General features: G+C 43.5%; 1 protein-coding gene across 1 annotated transcript in view; it reads right to left on the reverse strand.

Annotated features, from left to right (window-relative positions):
- The window catches only part of HOMER2 (homer scaffold protein 2), a 65,220-nt gene that overhangs the window by 31,359 nt on the left and 12,610 nt on the right, over positions 1-21,251 (reverse strand). The window contains exon 2 of the mRNA XM_054836992.1: positions 9,568-9,724. Within this exon, the coding sequence (XP_054692967.1) occupies positions 9,568-9,724 (157 nt within the window). The remainder of the gene's footprint in view (positions 1-9,567; positions 9,725-21,251) is intronic.

Below are 21,251 nucleotides of genomic sequence, written 5' to 3' on the forward strand. Positions count from 1 at the left end.
AGAGCTAAGCAGTGCTGCATCCATTGCAACTCTTGACAGAAGTCCCTAATGCCCTGGGAGGAGGCTGTGGAAAGCCCAAGGGATGGAGCATGTGTTCAGCTCATCTTTAGGCACAAGGTTCCTCAGCCCCATTTCTTTGGGAAAAAAAAGGCAGCACAGTGCAAAACCTGCAAACAAGCTGAGCACCACTGCGCTCACTGGAGTCTGGTGAGCTGGTATGAAAGTTTTTACCACCTATAAATTTGCCTATTTCAGTCTCATCTCACAGGTTTTGCTTTGAACAACTGATGAAACCAAAAAAGAAGTGGGAAGCTATCTGCAAACTCTACCATGTTGTGCCTGTGTTGATGATGTTACTAAAAATCTTGATTTTTTTCCCTCAGTTTTCACCTAACTACAGGCATGGATAATTTTCACCAGAAATTTGTTCAAGAATCTTCAGAAGTTTCGCTAAGTTCAAGGACCACGACCTAAAGCAAGCATCCTTTGCTCGATTCCAGTTTTCTTTACAATAACATCACATGGTTTCATTAACCCCTCTGGCACGTTTGGATGCCACATTAATACTGGAGTCTGGTATCAGAAACAACTCTGTGTGAGGAAGTTATGCACTGAAATACTTTCTTTGATGGAGCTTTTCCATAAAATTTCATGGACAGGTTACAAAAAGGGAAAACCTACCCAGACCACAGTTTCCCCACTTGCCGGTGAGCGGTGCAACAAGAAATCCTCTAGCGTGGATTTTTAACTTCTTTTTCTTTTCTTTTTAAAGAGTACCAAATTGCGTTTATGAAAAGGTTTCTGCAGGATCGATCTCCTGGATTCAGTTGTGTGTGGTCTTCCCACCGAGCCAGTGACACGCACGCGCACCGTACATACAAGCAGGAAAATGAGCCAGGAGGGATCAAACAGTGGCAGATGTGCCTCGGTGCTTCTGTCAAGGATACAGCTGTTGCCAGCACTTTGTTATCTTTTCTCCTAAGCTTACTAACTGGCTTCTGAAGGATTTACTTCCAGAAATAATCCGGACAATGAACAGAGGATTTTTCACATTTCGAAGTTAATAACTTGGAAAGAGATTAATATAGAAACATTTAAGTGATATGAGTTCTACAGCTCTAGACTTTAATATTTTTTTTAAACCAAAACACAGCCTGAGCAGATGATCAGGATTTCTGGTTGATGCAATCTCAGGGGACTCGCCAAATTTCCTGCTATTTACTTTGCTCCATTTCTCAGCTTTAGACAAGCTCTCTTTCAACTGCAGTCCCAGGTCTTGTTTGTGCAAACACTTTTAATTTTTCTTTCCATTCCAGTTCATCTCCACTAGCATTAGCAATTCTGAAATTACCATTGCAGTTAAACCCTAACAGTACTATTTTTTTTTAATCCTCTGAACACTCAAGGACCTGTCCACACAAGCGCACCCAATGTTACTAGCTCTACCTACCTACACCAGTCTTGGCAGCTGTTGAAAATTCTCCTGCAGACACAACTCAAGGCAATGTACTATCCTCCCAACTATTAAATCCTGCACCTCCCCTCAGCCTGAATTTCTGAATACTTCATATCACCTTAAGCAAATAAAAGGTGATGCAAGCGAGTAGTCTCATCCTTGGCTGACAGCTCTGCTTCTCCTTTTATGCTGTATTTCTTCATCACCAAATTCCAAAGAAAATGTTCTCAAGTTATTTTAACATCTGGAGAGAAACAAAAACTCAGGTAACTTTAGTTCAGCTGAGTATACCACAAACATAGACAACAAAAATATTTTGAGATCATCAGGGACTGTTATTTTCCTGAATTTCATTCACTCTAATTTCAAAGATGTCTTTGAGAAGAATGTGAAGTCCTGGTCTACGTAGCAGAAGGATCCAGTGCACACCTTGGTGTGTTGACCCCACATAGACACTGACGCTTGTTCTAAAACGTGCATTTCATTTTCCATTTGTGCCTGTCCTACTTCAACTTCCATTAACCCCAACATTCACATTTCTCTTCAATACTGAATGATTTATGTCTGCACAGGACCTTCCTGGAGTGTGACACTTTGGGCACACCCCACACCTTCGAGGTGCCCGACCCACCACCCCATGCAGACACCCTCGTGCCGAGGCTGCTGCTGACCCTGTGCCCGCACCCCCGCCTTCACCGGAGCAGCACCCTCTGCTTGGGAGGCACCAGCATCATCCACTGATGGCAAGTTTTCCTAAAACTGAGAGTTCCCCCTGAATCCTTCAAAGCGATGCTAAAAATCTGGAAGTTGCATCGCCACAACTGTAACATCTTTAAATGACATCAAGAAGCAGCCATTAAAACCAGCACAGTAAAAATATTCATTATTTACTGCAAGTTGTTTCACTGCCTGAGTGAGAGACCAGTTCCAGCTTAGGTTAGGCTGGTGTGCTGTGACTCGGGGCAGGACAGATGTTGTCCTGTTTTTAATCTGCTCATCATGCAAAATGAAGGAGAACTTCACTACAAAAGGAGCAGCTGTCTCTCAGAGAGCAGCCCGATCCAGCTTCATTATTTACAACAACAAGCCCAAAAAGGATGACAAGGAGCAGCCAGAGACTCTTCAGGCATCTTTTACAAAGTACTTCGTTTAGCACAATTGGTACTAGAACACGTCTCCAGCAGACGAGCATCGTTCTCCAGCATGGGGCAGGTAATCTGAACTGGGAAAAGTCCACACTGCAGCTGCCTTGCGAAGCAAACTAGTCTGATGAGAGTGGATTAAATGGCATCAAATTATTTTAAAGGCTCTAATATGGATTCGCAGAAGTTTAGTATATAGATATTATTATAGTTGTTCTGTATCAACTGTGAAATACTTACCTATTATATTTTGTTTATATAAAGATCATAAACCCACAACCAATATTTTTACTTAATAGTCATCATGCTAGCATAAAAGCAATGAGATGTTTATTATAACACGCACACAAGCTATGCACACTGGAAGACAGGATTATGCATTAAAATTACATTTTATACCATGTTTTTGTATTTCAAAAGACATTCTTCCTTTTATGTGGGGGGTTAATTAGTTCCATTTGTTGGAATTACTCTTTTATGGCTCCACTATCATCCTCAGTGCTAATAATCATGTTGAAATTAGCTCCAATAGTTCATGAAATACTCAACATACTATGATAAAGAGAAGATGAAGGCCATCAAATATGCTCAAATTTTTGTATTACAGTAATCAGCCAGACCAGTACTGGAAATCTTTTCTTACGGCATACGAAAGTTTCTTTTGTGGACAGGTATGGCCAAGAATGCAGGAATACTGGATCGGTCACCACCTGGTCACCTCTCTGCCGGCTTACCCTAATGCGGTGTCACCCCTAAGCTGGGATGTGTCTTCTGGGCGCTTCAAACAGTACCAAGTGTCACACGCTGCCTTTTTGATGAAAGGTCGTTCTGGTGTTGGTTCTTAGTGTCAGAAGTATAAGTACTACTGAGCCCCTGCCTCCCCCACCTCCCTGTTTTACGGTTGGCACTCTTTCTGGGACGACCAGAAAAGCAGAGTTTTCACACCCCGCCTGGAAGAAATGGTGTGAAGGGCAAAAAAGAGCATGGCAGAAAAAGGTTTGAAAAAAACAAATATCCATCTCAGGTATCCAGCAGTGAAAAAAACTTTGAGATCTGGAATAAAAAAATATTTTCTGCAATTTAATCTGATTTTACCAGCAGAGGCTCTCTGGAAATCATAGTCCTGCCAGTGCTGCAGTCTGTCGGTGTTTCAGCAGCGCAGGGCATCCAGCTCGGACCCCGGCAGCACCACGCTCCTCCGGGATGCACACAGCACTCCTGACAAGCGATGGCCATAAACAAAACTAGGGCAGGCAAAACTGGAAATAAAAGACTCTCCGTCCCTTTGACAAAACACACATACATACTCACACAAACCTTTCACAATTGTAGCATTTAATTCAGGATTTCTCTATACACTTTAAAAGAAAAGGCAACGCACCTCTTTGTAAGGTCACTTTTCATGTTCTTTTACATCCCTTTATCTTTTGCTACCCAAGGCTGTATAATATCTTCTGATCATTTCATTACAAAATTATTAAACCTGAAAATTGAGGTAGTTAAACAACTTGGGCATTTAAAAAAAATTATGTATTTAAACAATATAGAACATGGTACATCGCTCCATCTAACTCATCAAGCACGGGGTCAGGCGAACACACGCTGATACTCTGAATGCCAAGAGGGAAAGCGATGTTGTGATTATTTCTGCTACACGTTATCACAAATCAGATCCATCAGGTCGCAGAAGCACAGTTAAATGGTGCCACACCAACGCAGGCCCCCGGTGAGGTACGCCTTGCCAGAAGCCTTTTTTTAATTCAGTGCCAAAAATTTTGTAATATCTAAATTACTTGGTAGGTTTTCCTGAGAAAGAGTTGCTATTGGTTTAATGGCTGAATTTACATCAATGAAAGGAAAAAAAAAAAGAACATAAAGAACTAACCAGATGAAGGAATTTCATCCGTGCTACCATACCCTGCAATTTTTTTCCTGTGAAAGGAAAGCTTCTTAAATCTAAGAGTCACCTTTTGGCAAAATACCCTAGGATATTTTTAACAACTATGTCTTAAAATAATTCCATTTCCATGGGCAAAGAAAATGATTTGTTTTGAGCCTTTGAACACAGCACTGGAAGAGCTCCGAATTTCCCCTCCGTGTGCCGAGGATGCCTGTCTCCAGTCGTGAGAACAAAAAAAGCGTGGTCGTAAAGAGGTGGGCAGCTATTCAATTAGGTAGCAATTAGGACTGGTACAGGAACTGAGAAAGCCAGAAATACATAAAATATTAGCAGATTTACATATCACTCCTTCTTGCCTTCCTAAATATCTGCTACCACATGGTGCCGGGGCTCTGTCCCTGCCAGCATCATTCTGCTCTGGGAAACACGCTGTGCGTTCTTGCTGTGACACTCACTGACAGATCCCATTACCAGGACATACATGTCACTTAATCAACCAGCTTCATCGTGCTATATAGCGTACTGTACTCACTTTGGGGAGCATTACGTGAATACTGATTGGCAAAATTTGGCCCATATTCTTATTCTTACTAATTTCAATTTACTTCTGAAATAGACCCACTGATTTTGCTTTCCCAGCACAGCAATTTTTCTGGTTCTCTCTTCAATACTTTCACACAATTATGCCCAACTTAGCTGCTGATCTTCAATATTCAAGGTAATTGTTAGGTAATAAACTCTTTTAAATGATCTAGCAACTGGGAATGACTGTCAGCTGACGATCTTTTTTCCTCTGAAACACAAAGTCCACGTTTCTGTATCATATATTTACCAAAATTACTTTTGCAATCTATTCATCTTTTTAACCCTGATTTTAATTTTTGCCAGTCATCTGTATAAGCGTCTCACAGAAACAACTCAAGACTGGCATCTCAGATGACTCTGACTGTGTCACTTTGCTGCTGCTGTCTCAAAAAGTCTCACTATACACTTTATTGCTGGGTATTAATTTTTAAGATAGCTTTATGTTCCTTATTAACAACTTATTTCCCAAAAGATAAAAAAGATGCTGTTGCAATCACACGTTTTGTAGACATAGAACACCTGAACATTTGAAAATGAGGACAAAAGCTTGTTTCTGAGGGATTATATTTCCTTCTCAAGTTCTATATGGAAACAAGCTTCTCAGCTTTTCCCCCTCGCCTGTATTGTTTGGATAACACATATTTCCAGTGTATAAAAAAATAAACAAACCCACCAACCAGGGCACTACCATGTATCATTCCAGAGGACGACAGAGGATATCGGTCTGAGTAATTCTCATACTTCCAAACTTTCTTTTCGCCTCTAAAAGGCAGAATAATGTAGGTCACTTTTAATGAGGAGCCCTGCGTGTGGCTTTCCCCACAGCAACCAGGCACTTACGAGTGCATGTTCGCCCAATATCATCACCATATTTTCTCATTTTTCAACAGGGCTGAATTTGCCCACAACGCTGGGTGCTTTCATATGGTGAAGTCTCTTGGCTGCCTCATTAACTCTGAATCAGTATGTGCCCTTGCATTTTACTGTATCATTTTCTCCAATATTCATTATGCTGCAGTTTAAACAGCCTCTGGCTAGAAACTTCTTAAAACATCATGATGAAATTACATTCTCGACAACATACAAGTCAATTATAATATAATTAAAAGATATACTAATCTATTCCCTTGTTTGGGAATGGTATCTTGGTTAAGATCACGTGGTGCATACTTGTATGGTATCTGTGAAATCTTTTGCTATAAATTGCTATAAAGCACCTGTGTTTCTGTGAAAGACACAGGAATTATAAGACCTGTTCTCTTCTAGCTTTTTTTTTTTAAAGTCATACAAGCTTTTTAAATCTAGGATCTCTACTTTTCAGTGCTTGACTCCCCAGGCATTTCAACAGGGGGGTTTGTTGTTGGGCTGGGAAGATTTGGAAGAAACCTGGCACCTGGAAGGCGTACGGTCTCACCTGGCTGCCCCCCATCATATCGGACTCCTGGCTTTCAGCACGAGCCTCCTGCATATCCCTCTGCAAAGGAAGAGTTAAGCTCCCTCTAATTCACTCTGATCCCTACCTTTATCCTATTCCCTTTCTGTCCAATTTTCCTCTTTGCCGCAACGTCCGTCTTCACCACCCCACGCACCAGCCAAGCCCTTCTGTCCTTCCCCGCCACTTGGCAAACGGGTAAAGACCCGAGAGCAGGGTCCTGCTGCACTCACTGGCAGCAGAGCCAAGCAACCCCCCCGCCCCCCTGCCAGCCCTGCTCGCAAAAGGAGCTCCCAATATTTATGCCCTTAAACACACGGGCTCCCCTTCAGCCCACTCCTAAATCCTCCCGCTGCCCTCTCCTGCAGCACCCCTCCTCACCCTCCTGCGCCCCGGGGTTTGGGGACGAGGGCGAGGGATGTGCCAGGAAGGAGAAGGGGACAGGCTACGCCTGCTGGGAGAAGAGAGGATGGGCTGAAGGACAGGGGACTCCAGAGGGTCCGGACCTTCGGGGACAGCAGCAGCAGCCTGAGGAAGCCACTGCTGTGAGAATCACAGCCCATTGGGTCGGTGGTGCCTCAGGAGGAAACTAAATATCAGGTTGGCATTACGCAGCCTGTCCCATGCTCTGCACGACAGCAGTGCTAACTGGTTTCAGCAGCGCTACGCTACCCCACGTACTTGCAATTCAACACGCCACCCAGAGCGATACGTTGAATGCTAAAAGTAAAATAAAGCTTATGCAACTGGATAATGAACAAAGTTTAAGTGAAGTGCCCTGTATTCTTGATCACTTTAAAATATTTTTATTATAATATCAACATAAGGTAAAAAAAAATAATCCCAAACGAATTCAACTGCTGCATACAAGTTGGATTTAAATGAGATTTCTCTGCAAGCCAATGTGCATTGTAAGTGTCTGTCTAAAATAAACTGTTAAAACAGTCACTTTGCAGTTCAGACAAGGCCAGAGAGTTGTAAGAGATACATGTCCTTCATCACCACCTTCCTTCTAGGGCCAACTCCCCAATTTACTTGAGCTTCAGCATTTTTGTCTTTAAAACAGGGATAACTTCTGCCCGCAGTGATGCCATGATGCTAATCTAGCTGGTATTTGCCAACACACGGAAGACTTTATTCTAATAAGTGAGATGTACGGAAAGCAGGACAACGCCAACTGATGCTGTCTATATTCTCCCTCACAGTCCTACCCAGTTTCATTTTGGGCTAGAAAAGTAGGTCAAAACACTAAACAATGTTTTTTTGAGGGAGAAAAGCAACTTTTAACTTTGTCTGGGCACAAAACCCCTTCTTTTTCCAAATCAGCACTCTTAAAACGGACAGGCAGGGTAACCGGGGACTCTCCAGAGGCGAGCGTGAAGGCAGCATCTCTTCTTGACCTGCTCCTTAATCAGCAAAGGTTCAATACAAGAGGAATAATTCATGTGGCCAGCAATTGATTCTTGCTCGGGAAGCCCCAGGGGGAGAATTTTAGTCATGGAAAGCTCACCTTCTTCCGGGGCACACTGAAACGGGGCGGGGGGTGTTTCCTTCTGAACGTCTTTTGGGCACATCACAAGGCGAAGCTTGGGTGCCCATCTTGTTCTCAGCACACGCTTTGCAGTGCTTGGCAGGACCCTCTGGCTGCGGGCATACACTGCCCCTGCAGCTTCCCCCTGCCACATACAGTAATTACTTTCTTTTCATTAATTGGTCTTAATGCATGCACGCACAGCCACAAATCAAGCCACCCACTGCTGCGAGTACAGCAGTTTCGGTTTGGATGTCACGCTCGCCTGGGTTTGTAAAGCCAACAGCCCGCTGCCACGAGCGCCAGCTTCACCCGAGCAGGTGTAGGAGCACCCGTGGGGTGTAAGCAAATTTGGGGGGCCCAGCTTTCCCCGGCAAGTTGCAGGGATTGTGTGTGCTGACTGCAAACCAAGGCAGCCGGTTAGCTGGCGTTCTGGAAATGAACACACCGGCACAAACAGTGTAATGATGGTGATATATTAATGCTATACCGATGTCAATGAAACATTACCATCAATTTAAACAGGCAGTATGGTTGATTTATAAGCCAATATATAACCAAATATAGCACAGGAGATGTTTGGAAAAACAAGCATGTGAAATAGGCATGACAAATAGAAAAGCTTTATTAAGGGATGATTTCTGTGATCTCTCTCTCCCAAGATAGTGATATTTTAACATCCTCATCCAAACAGGAGCACAGATAAACAGGCTGTAAACTTGTCTCGTTATCCTGTGGTTTGTGCTTTGGCAGGAATGATCGATGATTTTTGTACATGAGTGAAATATTTTAACTAATACCTCTGACTGGGGTCTGCTAGGGGAAAGTTGTCACCTTACAAGTTACTTTGGAGGGATGAATCAGAGGGATAAACCTGGTATGTAATAAAAACACTTGTCTGAGGAACCTGTTCAATCCAACTGATTGGGATTCTTACAGGAGATACTTCAGCACACTATCTGGTAATGCAAAACAAAATGAGAAAAAAAGAGTGTGTGGGGGGGAGTCTTCATGCCTAGTGTGTCGCCTGAGGCTGAGGAACTCCAGCGCAAAAGCTGAAGAAAATGAAGTGCTAACCTGTAACCAGTTCAACCAGGCAAAAGTGAATATGCAGTTGGCATTTACATTAAAAGCTCTAGTCTGCACATATCTGCCTCCTCACTCTCTTTACAAAGAACATTTTTTCACCGAAAAGGCCTAAGCCTTATCTACCTAGTACGGGCGGTGGTTTCAGATACTGTGCTGCAGACTCAATTTGGACACTTAAAGCTCTTGGCTCATTAAGATCGTGAAGTCAAACTAGTCAGAGATAAAATCAATTAAGTTTGGCAAAATCACTTTTAAGGTGCCCTGTGTTTTTCCAGTTATCACTATAAGTGTCCATAATGGATTATATAGAAAAAGTGATTATTTATGAATTTAAGTGCTTAATGTCGCCCATCAATGTCTATCTTCAGCCAGGGTTGACAGTCACGATCCTCTCCGCACAGTAAACACGCCAGGGTACCATCAGCCTCCTACCTTGGCTCCATCCACACTGATAATCCGATAGCTGTTTCTCGTGCTGTCATAGAAGTAGGAAACAGTTACAGCCTGCTTGCTTGCGGGAACCCAGTTCTTCTTCGTGCTGGGATCAATTTGGAAGACATGGGCTCTGGTGGTGAAGATGGGCTGTTCTCTGGAATAGGGAGGGACAGGAGAAATGGATGCATGAGTCTGCAGAAGATGAAATGTCCCAGAAGCCCAGCCTTGACCAGGCATGTTGAAATCACAAGACAGAGAGCACCTGGCAATCCCCCAAGTGAAAAGGCAGAGACTGCCGAGCCACAATCCAGCCTTGGGTACCTCTCCTTGCCATCGCTAAGTGACATTCAGAGCCCTAAAGTTACTGCTGTAGCCCAGGAAGCAATTTTTTCTTCCCATGTTATACTAACTTGGTACCCAAGTATATTTCCTCAAAATATTTATTTCCAGGAAAGGACACTCGCATACATTCTTCCTTTCCCCATCCACATATTTTGCCAAAAGCAACGACGTGCCCCCCCCCGCCCCCCCAGCTGGATTTCCTCCTGCCGCACATTCCTGTGAATCGCTGCCTGCAGCCAGGGTTCCTCTGTGGATGCACCAACGCTTCCAGCAACCTACAGGCAAGGTATAATTACTGAAATATTAATCTCTGTCCTTAGAATCCCACTGTTCTGTAGATGTGCATGAAAATTTCATCAGACGCAAGAACAGCCAATCATCCTGGGAAGCAAGGGGGAAAAGAAACACCACCAAAACCCTGCGTCGATACGTATTGCCTTTCAGTTCAACCCTCAGCGGATGACGTATTGTCCCTAACACCCCGTTCCTAAACACCAACCCTCCTTGGATGCTTTTTCTCATCAAGAAAACTGTGCACACAGTGGAGGGATTCTGTTTTACCTTCAACACGTGACAATGCAAATCACACGTAAAAGCAGAGAAGATGCAGGACCAAAAGAACAAAACGTGATATGCACAAAGTCATCTAGGTTGAAGATCAGAATTAAGACTTACTTAGAGGCCATAAAACTTCCAACTATACCTTTAATCCAAGTTTAGAAGTAGAACTGAAGTGCAAATCAAGCTCTGCTGTGCTTTTATGTACATTTTTATGCTTCTAATTCTTAAAAGCTACAGTATATAACAGTCTATGTTAAGTGTACTGCTCAACATATTCTTATCGTGTACAAAAAATTATATCATGAATAGCTACACTTGACAGACTTATGACAGGATTCAAACCCAATTGTACTACAACAGAGCTACCGCCCAAAAATGTTTACCACATGGAAACTGAAAAGGCTGCCAGGCTGAATTTTGCACAAAGCAAACGAAAAGAGGTAGGTAAAAGGCCAGAGAGATCTCTTGCTCTCATATGCTATTCTTTCCTATTCATATAAATAATTCTATTATTCTCAGTCCCATAGTTTTGGAACTATGTTTTTATTAAGATTTCTATAATGTTCAGCTCCGTGCATATCCACCTATACATTTTTAGAATAGAACAACTTCAGGTACTGTACGTAGGAACCGTATCAAGCATCGCACGTGATCTTGACCATTGCAGTTAAATTAAAATCGAGGGGGATAAAGTTGCGAATATCAAACAGATGAAGCAGTCTAACTGTAGAATTAGCTCAGCATAGATGGAGTGAGCTTGCAAAGCCCAGCGAGGGCTCAGGAGGGAGAAAAATAAAACCATGGCTTTCTCCTTGTAAGACATATGCAAAGTTTTACATTTTTCCAGGGGCTGCCATGCAGGTGTCTGGATGGATAGCTGTGCTGAACTCTGTAAAATACTTATATGAAATAAATTGGAATTACAATAGCACTGTCATGTTACAGCTGTGAAAGAGTAGCATTTGCTTCGGCTCTTCCTTATCACTGAACCTGACTCTCATTTCACACACTAAAATCAATGCTGTCCTTAGCTGGGAGGAAAGAAGAGGCAGGTCTCCGTAACATTTTAAAAATATTTCCATCATCCATTACATAGGATTAGCAGTGTAACACCCATGAAGGTTGTGGGGTTTCTTTGCAATAAGGAATGCAGTGAAGAGAAGTTTTCCCCAAGCTACTTATTCTTTTACTCTAAAAATATGTACTTTCCCTGAGTGAAGAATAATTTTGAATTTATTTTGCCTTTTACTTAGCTCTATATTTTTAGTGGATTCTACTAATAACTGGGTTTGCTAACGGTAATATGACCTATATATTGCAGTTGAAACTTTCAGAAGTTTCAGACTTTTCCTTCAGACAAACCCATTCCACGAACAACTTTAACTCTGTTAAGTCATCTTAACAATACCAGAAAACACTGTTAAAATTATGCCTGGCCTCTCTGCAGCAGCAGCAACAGTAAGCACACAAAGTACAACTGGAGATAACAAAAGTAGAATGAAGGGAAAAACTATCTGTCCCCCTTTTTTCAGGAGTCTTGTAGCAGCTACTGTTGTCAACATGCATCCAAGTGGATAAATTAATGGATAATGAAGCTCAGGGCTCAAGACAGCCATCTATCCATTCATGTGGGGCTTCTATGAAAAAGTAAAGGCAAAACCTGACTATGTTTCTAATCTTTATTATTATTAAACAAAAAAAAAAGTGCATTTTGTCTTCTGGGTACAAATAGCAGCCCTATTACTCACAGTGATAGTGTGCTAGTTGATAAATTATTTTAAAAAAAAGTAAAAGCAATGTGTAAACTTAAGCATTTTAACTCATTCAAGATAAGTGAGCTGTTGACCTTGTGTTGGGTTTCAAATTTGGAAGGGCCAGTTGGATGCTTCCACGTATGCCTTTGACCTCCCTGCCATAGGTGGCTCCACAAGGCAGCAAAGCCCCAGGACACAACCTCCTGGAAGGATTTCCCAGTGTTGGCTCCTAATAATTAAGAAAAGAAGATGCATTTCTGGGGCTGTCCCTGCCCTGCTGTGCTCCCTGCTGCCAAATCCTCCTGCAGGTCTGTGCTCAGCTGGTACCCCAAGGAGCCCAAACCCATCAGCCCGGCCCGTGAGCCGGCTCCACCAGCACTCGGAGCCGGTGCCACCACGCTGTCCCTCACACCACGGCGGGTCGACAAAGCCAACAGCATTTACAAACTCCAGTGGTGCAGCTTTTAACGTTTGCAGGGAATATCCTCCTTCACTGCATCCCAACCTCCTTTGGCCAGTGAAGCACACACACAGGCAACAGTAAAACTGTGGCACTCCACTTTCAAATGAAACTCTGAATTAGACACTTTTAAAACACTTACCATGGTCTTACAGAGCTTCAAATTGAGGAGGATTATTCTGCGTTACTCACTTGCAACTTTACTTGCAACTCGCTTTACTGATAGAGGAATGACTTCATTTCCCAGGGTTTCTTTCCTTTTAATTTGATCATAGATTTATCAAGGTTTATGCCTAAAATAACAGCATTACTAACTTGAAATTCCCACAGCACATCCTGCGTTGTTCTAGCCCCTGTAAGCTGGTGGTTGCGTGAGACTGCCAGTTTGCCCAGGGAGCACTGGCGCTGCCAGCCAGGCTGTGGACTTGTAAATCAGAAGACAAAAAGAATTTATGAATGTTTAAAATCTCATGAATTTTAACTAAAGGTGTTAATGATTGATTAAATACTCTTTTTAAAAAAAAAAAATCTGTTTAAAAATCAATTTGATGGTAACATCCAATATTTAAAGCTGCTTGAAAAGTAGCAAATGGAGACCTAAATTATAGCTAACAGTTCTTTGTTTAATAATGCAGATTAAGAGAGAAAACACACTTTGATAAGCTTTTTTTGTTATTAAATATGACCAGCATGTATTATAAATATGATTGCAATTTTCAAGTCATGGTTTTACACATTTTAGTTGACTTTCGATTGCCATCTTTGTGTCATGTGAGACAAATCTCAAGTAAAAAACAATCATTCTCCATTAATGAAGAAATATGTCATTAACCTTTTCTGAGGAATTAAAAAAACCCCATAAACGAAGACTGTGAAGCTAACTAACTGCATCCACCATATCACTTTCTGGTTAATATAAAACCATGCCAAATTTCACAAGTGCGTGACAAGCTGCAAGCCGTGTATTTTACATTACTCCTCCCAATCAACAGGAATGGCTCTCACTTAGGAAAAGTTCACATTATTTCATTCAAGGTTCCTTATTTACCATTTGAATCATGAGCGCAACCAGTGGTTTAAATCACTTCAGCTGTAGAGAGCCTTTGCTGACTGGCAGCCAGCACCGTAAGGGGTTTGCGATATTGGTGGCTGATGGAGCGGCGGCACGGCGAGCCCTGGCTGGGCACCCAGCCGGCACCTGGGAGAGCCCCGGACCCCAGCCGCACACAACACCTGGAGCCACCTCCAATCAAGGCACCGATGATGTGAACATTTCTGTATTTGAGCAATCTTTTCGGTAATAACACAGCGACTTGTGGGGATGCCTGCGGGATCAGCACCCAACTTCTTTTAAATGGGCAAAGCATCCAGTGCACATCGGGTCGACGCGCTGACCGAGCAGGAAGTAGAAAGCACAAAGCAGCCCCTTTACTTGTTGTAGGATCTGGAACATCAAACATATTTGTGACAGGAGCTCTCGTACTTCACCAGAGGCAAAACCATTTGCACATTTTGCCAAAACTGTTATTAACAGATCACATAAAATTATCCATGAAGAGGATTCCTAGTTTACAGGACAGGATTATTTGTGCTCTCTCCACACTAATACAAGACAGCTTTGCACTAACTAATTTACCAATTGGAATAAATATATTTTTTAAAAGAATATGTCCTCATATAACTGCCATTTGCTGGAGGATGCACGTGCCTGCAGACAGCGCATCAGCGCAGAGTTTTTTGGAACGTGGCGCTTCCTGCTACAGGCCAGTGTCATGCACACGCTGAGATTTATACTACCTGACAGCGCCAGCAGATCTGCAGTGATTTGCTACAGCAAGTATTAGATAATGAGGATCTTTCAAGAAAGAAGAGTAGATACGAACACAAAATCCTAGATTGTGACATATCCCCCATCACTGGTCATGATACAAAAAATTTTATTTGCTAAACGCAATGTGATAAACTTGGTGTCAATAGTTGTTTGGATCAAGCATCGCTACTACTGCCTGACAGTGCAATAAAAATAACTGATCCTTTACGTATATCTTCACATATAATGTAATTTGGAGTGCCATTTGTATTTACTTATGATCATTCAGAAATAAGCAACGTTGCTAAAAAGAGGAGTGCTGTCCCCATGCCACCCCTCCCCAGGCGTGGCCAGCTGTGCACAGCTGTCCCACAGGGCCGCCCTTCCTCCCGTGGGAAAGCGGGATGGTAAGGACGCCAGCTCCCAAAGCCACCGAGCGCTACCTGTGCCTCCGACACGGCTCCACAGGCTCAGAGCACATCAGCGAGGCAAACGCGTGCCTTCGGTCCCAAACAAAACTGAATAAATATATCTTGCCCCTTGAAAGCAGCAAGCTCTCTGGTCACTCTCTGCGACCCCAGAAGTCCCCAAATGTCCCCCTGCAGCCGGCAACAGTGCTGGTATCGGGGTCCCCACGCCTCGGGGCGTGCAGCTGCCCTGCCAGGCTGCTGCTGCCTCGATGTTGCTGTTGCATGATGGCCCCTGCGTTCACAGATGGAGATTTTTCTCCTATTTGAAATACTCATTTCAATGAAAGTCCAGTCAAGTAATGATGCCTAAAAATTACCTGGGAAAATACTGTTTAACCTACCTGTAACACTACTCACTTGTTCATGCGTGCACATCTCCAACTTTAAAAACAACTAACCCCTCTCCCCAAAACACCAAAACTCAAAGGCAGACCTCTGATGAAGGACGTAACTGCTGTGGGGAGAAGGTACAGCTCACGGGGTCACATTTCATAATTAGCACACCGGATGCACTTTATACACAAAATTAATCTTTGCTCAAAGCAAAAGAGAGAGTCCGCTATCCTCCAGCCCCTTATCTCTACTTACTGAAGGCTCATGCCATCTTGGATCAAATCTTTTCAGGAAGCGGAAAACCACATGAATGAGCTTTTTAATGATGACCGAGGACGAAGTCGGAGGACTCCTCCTCGCCTCACCACATGTACTCCAGTCGAGACAAGCGCATCCCCCTTACCCTCGCCACAAACGAAGCAGATGCAGCTGTCTCAGCCCCGCTCCCTGAGATACTGCAACCTCAGCGCCCATCGCTGGGGTTGTGGCTGGGGACCAGGACGGCAGGCTGGGCCCAGCCACCACGGGCAATACGCAGAGCTGGGGAGAGGCAAACGTTAAACCTGCACATTTTACAGATGTGGTAGCAGCAAAGCAGCATTAAGAAAGCAGGCAGCTTGCTCCCTTCCCAAATGGGCATACGCTAATTAATCCAGGTCAGTCAGATCTCATCAGCTGTGACAGGCAGGTTCGGGTGCCGGCTGCCAGCGTACACAACCGGCAAAAGGGAAGAGCCTGTTCCAACTTGCAAGGGTGCAAAACTGGTAGTGTGAAGCAAGCAGGTGGGTAATGGCTCCATTTTACACCTGAGGAAACAGCTGTCAAGAGTGAGATGGGATCCCGGGACAACAGAGCCAGTAGCAAGCCTGGAAATAAAATTAAATTGCCTCATTTCCTCTCTGTAGCTTTGCTATCGCAATCATTACAGGGCAGTTTTATACCACATCTTCCATCCAGGCAAGATTTTGACTACGTGAATTTACAAGGCTATATCAACAGCTGAGTATTCACCACTCAACAAACGGGATTATTGTAAAAATTAAGGGTCTTCACAAACCAGAGGGAAACTATCGGTGGTTTTAAGAACTGCTCCCACACGATGCGGAGGCAGGTGGGACAGGATGCCAGCCCTGCAAACCACCCTCCTGCAGCCGAGCACCGGTGGCCGGATGCGGGTCTGTCCAGCGTGCCTCACCTCCACAGACCTGGGCAGCTCCCGTTTGTCCTGCAAAGCAAATACTCCTCCTCATGCAGTTATTTCCATAGCAAAAATTACTTGGAAGGATGGAGAAGCAACCCTGAGCAATACAGGGCAGAAAGGGGGAGCACAGAGAGAAAAGGGAGGCTTCAATATCTGTTGAACATGAGGGATGGGAGAACTGGCCTAGAGCGACAGGATGGGCTTGCAGGGGACAACTGCACTTGGTTTTTGCTTTTCTTTTTCCTCTGTGTAAAAAAAATAAAAATAGCGCAAGCACCCCTTAAACTGCATTTATCGGTACCCTGCTAGCCAAGCCCTGTGCTCCCGGGTGGTGCTTTGCTGCAGGGTGGAACTGCGGTACATAGGAAGGTACGGGGAACAACTTCTGAAAAACCCAGACTACACTGTCCCTAAAAAAAGAGAAAACAAGAAAGAGAAACAGCTATTTTTAAAATATAATTTACTCAAAGTCCTTCTTTGCAGTCTTTCAGCTGCTGAAATTCCTGTCTTGCAGGCAGACCGTGATGAGGCTGAATAGAAGTGCTGAATCCAGCAGCAGCGCTAATCGAGGGCAAGGTTGTGCAACTCGTTCAAATCACCACAGTTGTGATTCTCTGGTGCCCACTTTATACTTGATATCAACTCATCTGTATAAATATATGAAATTCATGCAAAAAACCCAACCATCTTTTTAGCTCCCTTCTTTTACAGGCATTATTATTTCAATAGACAGAATATATTTAACAAAGTGCTTCTTGCATTTGTAGGAAACATAATAGTTCCAGTTACTAAGAAAAAAACCCCAAAAACCTAGCTAGCTAAAGAGGAATTTTCTGTTAAAAGCACAAGCATTAATTAAACTCATTTTTGATTTGCAGCTGAGTAAGTCCAAAAGAAGAAATCTTCAGGACAAAAGCTCTCGGTATGAAAATCATTGTAACATCTGTGAGATCTTACAATACCATTATGCCTTTATGAAAGTCAATATACAAATTAAAAGGCTTAAATTCAGCAGCGAAAAAGCTCACACTTTATTTTTGGGCTATCTCCAGAAAGCTATTAACCTTTCAAGACACTGTGAATAAACACTCATACTCAAGTAACAGGAACTGAGAGGACCCTGAACTAACCCTCCACAGGTAAGGTTATTTATTAGAAAAAAGCAAGTTGAGGCACTTGCATGTGAAACTGGCTGTGTTACTCCGATTATTCCAGAGATTTCTCCTGAGAAGACATTGAAAGAGGATCCATAAATTTGCACTCCCAGTAATGTTTACATGGTCTCCCATTTGCATAGCAATAAATTCAAACCCTATTAAACTGAAAAAAATACTCTTACTCTGTTTACCGCCAGCACCTCTCCTACCCTCGTTGATGAATGAGGCTGCATCAGCACATACACAGAACCCCAAACCCTTCCTATTTCTCTGGATCAGTTAAAAATTGCATCCTCTGGGTTCGCCCCAGCTCCACTAGAGTTAATGCTTTTAGCACAGCCTCCTCTGTGGCACAATGTTTGCATTGTAATATTTCAGCGAGAGATTGCCATTGTAAATTGAAAGTGTAAATCTTGGAGTAGAGAGCACAAGCCTGTAGGAGAGAGCGAGCAGCCTCCCTCCGCGCCCTGCCTGGTGCCGGCAGTCCCCACCCAGACACAAACCCAGGCAACACCGGGTTTGTGACAACTCCCTGGGCTCTGGCTCACAGACCTGGGTGCACGCCCCAAAATTTACCCCATGCAGCTGATGTTAGGAAGGATGACACACTGGCACGTGCTCGCCTTGCATTTTACATGTTGGGGGCTGCTCTGGAAAGCTCTCGGCGAGACCCTCTGCCGCAGTGCGGGGAGGCTTGAGCAGGAGGGAGCCCACAGGAGCTCATTACGGTGGGGTGTGCAGGGCTGAGCTGGCCCAGGTATACCCCACGTGTGAGAAACACTCAGCTCACCTCCACGGGGCACACACCAGCCTCTGCTACTGTTGGAGCAGCCCAACCGAACACGAACAAAACCACAGCTCTGCAGCTCTGTGCCACCATGAATTTTCTCATGCACGCGAAAACACCACGGGGGTTAGTTGGTTTGTTTTACAAAGAAGAAACAAGGAGCCAATGTGCAGATCTGAACTGCATCAAGCTCCTCGAGCACCATCCAAAAACGAGAGGCAGCGCTCCTCAGAGGCCTCACCCACCCCGCAAGCGCTGCCCAGTGGCCCCCAGCACCCGCCCTGCTGGGGGAGATGAGGTGCCAGCAGCCACAGTCGCTCCTGAGCCTCCTCGCCCACATCAGACGCCATACACACCTAGAGTTAGCATTGGTGAGAAATGAGCAAAGAAGAGAAAATAACGTAGGCACAATTTTGGAGGAAGAGAGTAATTTATTTTGTGTTTGTAAATCAGCAGGAAAATCCTTTAGCATGCTAGTGGATTCCTAATTATTATTACTAATCCTTTGCACTATGTCTTCCGTGTGGCAGAAGGTTGGGGATACTTTGAGGTTGTGTGAGCTATTTGGTGTTTATTTACAAAACTGAAAAGACTAAATGTCAGAGGATATATAATCAAAATACATTGTACCTACAAACAGAAAACTGAAGTGAAAGACCGTGTGTGCGTGTGCATGTAAAACCCGCTGACACCACCAGGGCAGCATCTTTAGGTTTAGGACACTTTTGTCTCCCATGCTAAAAGAGTTTGCATGGCAGATGAGGTTATCTTTGCACAAAAAAATTCTGAAAAGTTGATTTTAATCAGTAGCATAATCAAAGTCTCACTATTGCAAAAAATACGATTAAACACTCCATTATTTCAAACGCCACAGAACTAAGCAGATCCTTGGAGGGGAGTACTTTTGTGCACTAATCCATGCATGTAATTATCGATATGCTTTCCCATACTCTATTCAAATGTTCTCCCCTGAGGCTTTTCTTCCACTTACACCAGGGGAAAAAAAAGCCAATCAGTTCAGTTTAAAGAACAAGTTGTATAACTCGTTTTGATCTACTGCCTAAAGGATCAAATAAGGAATTCTACCAGCCATAACGTCAGAAGAAAATGATAGGGCTTTGCTTGTCCCATTGGCCACCACCACACGCAAGCAGCACGGGCAGGGCACGGCGTGCGCCCGGTGCTCGTACACGCTGTGACCGGAGATGCTGCCAGAGCACTTGGGCTAATAAAACACGCAGGTCTGAGTGCTTCATTAGCCAGCAAGAAAAAGGGTGCCAACAGATGGTTTAATACAAGGATGCATGCCTTTAATGAAACTTAAGGATGTAAAAATTAAAAGCAATTAAAGAATTAGCAATTTAGTCTGTAAGGGATTAGAAAGATGCAAACCAATGCCCGCACTGGGGTTTTGGTACATGTATCAACTTGCCTGTGCTGAGAACAGCACCGGGCTGGCAACAGCGCTGCCAAGTTTCAACAGGTTTGTTGCTACCAGCCTCCTTCTAAAGCAAACCATCTAGAAGGCAAAAATCACCAAATGTAGTCAAGAGCACCAAAGACAGTGTATTAAAAACAACAAAGAGAGGTTCCAGTGCAAGTGCCTGCCCCATGCCCACGGCCAGCAACCCCACAGCTGCCGTTGGGAAAGGGCAAGGTGCTGGGCACAAACGGGCACAGCTAAAGCCAGCGTCATTCCCCACTCAATGCAGTTTAAATTAGACTATCTGGAAAAAAAAACAGATTTCAATTTTCTGGCAATTTTAATAGACTAATGGAATCAATAACCAGAGTATTTTGGTTGCTGCTAGCACACAGGCAGCACCTCTCTAAGGAACTGGGGGACACGGTTCTTGAAACTAATGTATTTACTAGCAGCCAATAAGATCACAGAATGACACATTTCTTCTGCTTCAAGTTAAAAATACAAAGGAAATTTCGAACATTTAGAAGGTAACGTTATTCACTTTAATCTTTAAAAATATAACACCATCTGTCGCCATCAGATTTACAGTACAGATCTCAGATATGTACATTTATTTGTTGGTATAAAAAGCTGTCAGCAACGCCAGTGAGAAAAGTGAAGATCCTCTGGTAATCTCCTGAGCTTCAGAGAGAAAAACTACTAAATCTGAAAAACTTAACCAACAGGTTATTCATGAGAAACACAGTTTCTACAAAACAAAAAAAACCCCCACTACTCCCCTTGCCACAAAAGCCCCTACACCAGTAAAAACACAAAACTAAACCCCTACAACTTGCTAACACCACAGTAAAGCACATATTTGCAGGTAATATTGGGAGAAACTTATCCCAGAAATTCCTGAAACTCAACAGCCACGTCTCTCTGATCTCCACAGTCCTGCTCCCTCAGCACTTCTGATTTCTGCATGCCAATGCCTCCAACCCTGTGGGTTCTGCAACATACAGGTTATACGAGGTGTGGGCTATGGCAGGATTTAATTTTAAGTATCAGCATTTTTCATGCAATGCAGGTTCCATAACTATGGGCTATAATGCAAATAGGTGTGTGTCGGGGGGGAAATTACATTCCCATGTCAGCAGAGTCTCAAAAATTAGTGTGGGCTGGCTGAAAATTTGTAGAATAAACAAAACATAGCACATATTCTTATTACAAACTTATTACACAAGATGAGTCCGGGTAATATGTAAAAACAAATAAAAAGTTCAAGTTATTTTCTGGATATGCATTAGCCATTACAAATCTAACCCAAGTTTTAAGGAGGTAACAGTCCTGAGCAGCCAAGCTAGGACACCCACCAGGGGCTAGATCTGCAGGAGCGGT

Source organism: Grus americana, chromosome 10, assembly GCF_028858705.1.
Source record: "Grus americana isolate bGruAme1 chromosome 10, bGruAme1.mat, whole genome shotgun sequence".
Lineage (NCBI taxonomy): Eukaryota > Metazoa > Chordata > Aves > Gruiformes > Gruidae > Grus > Grus americana.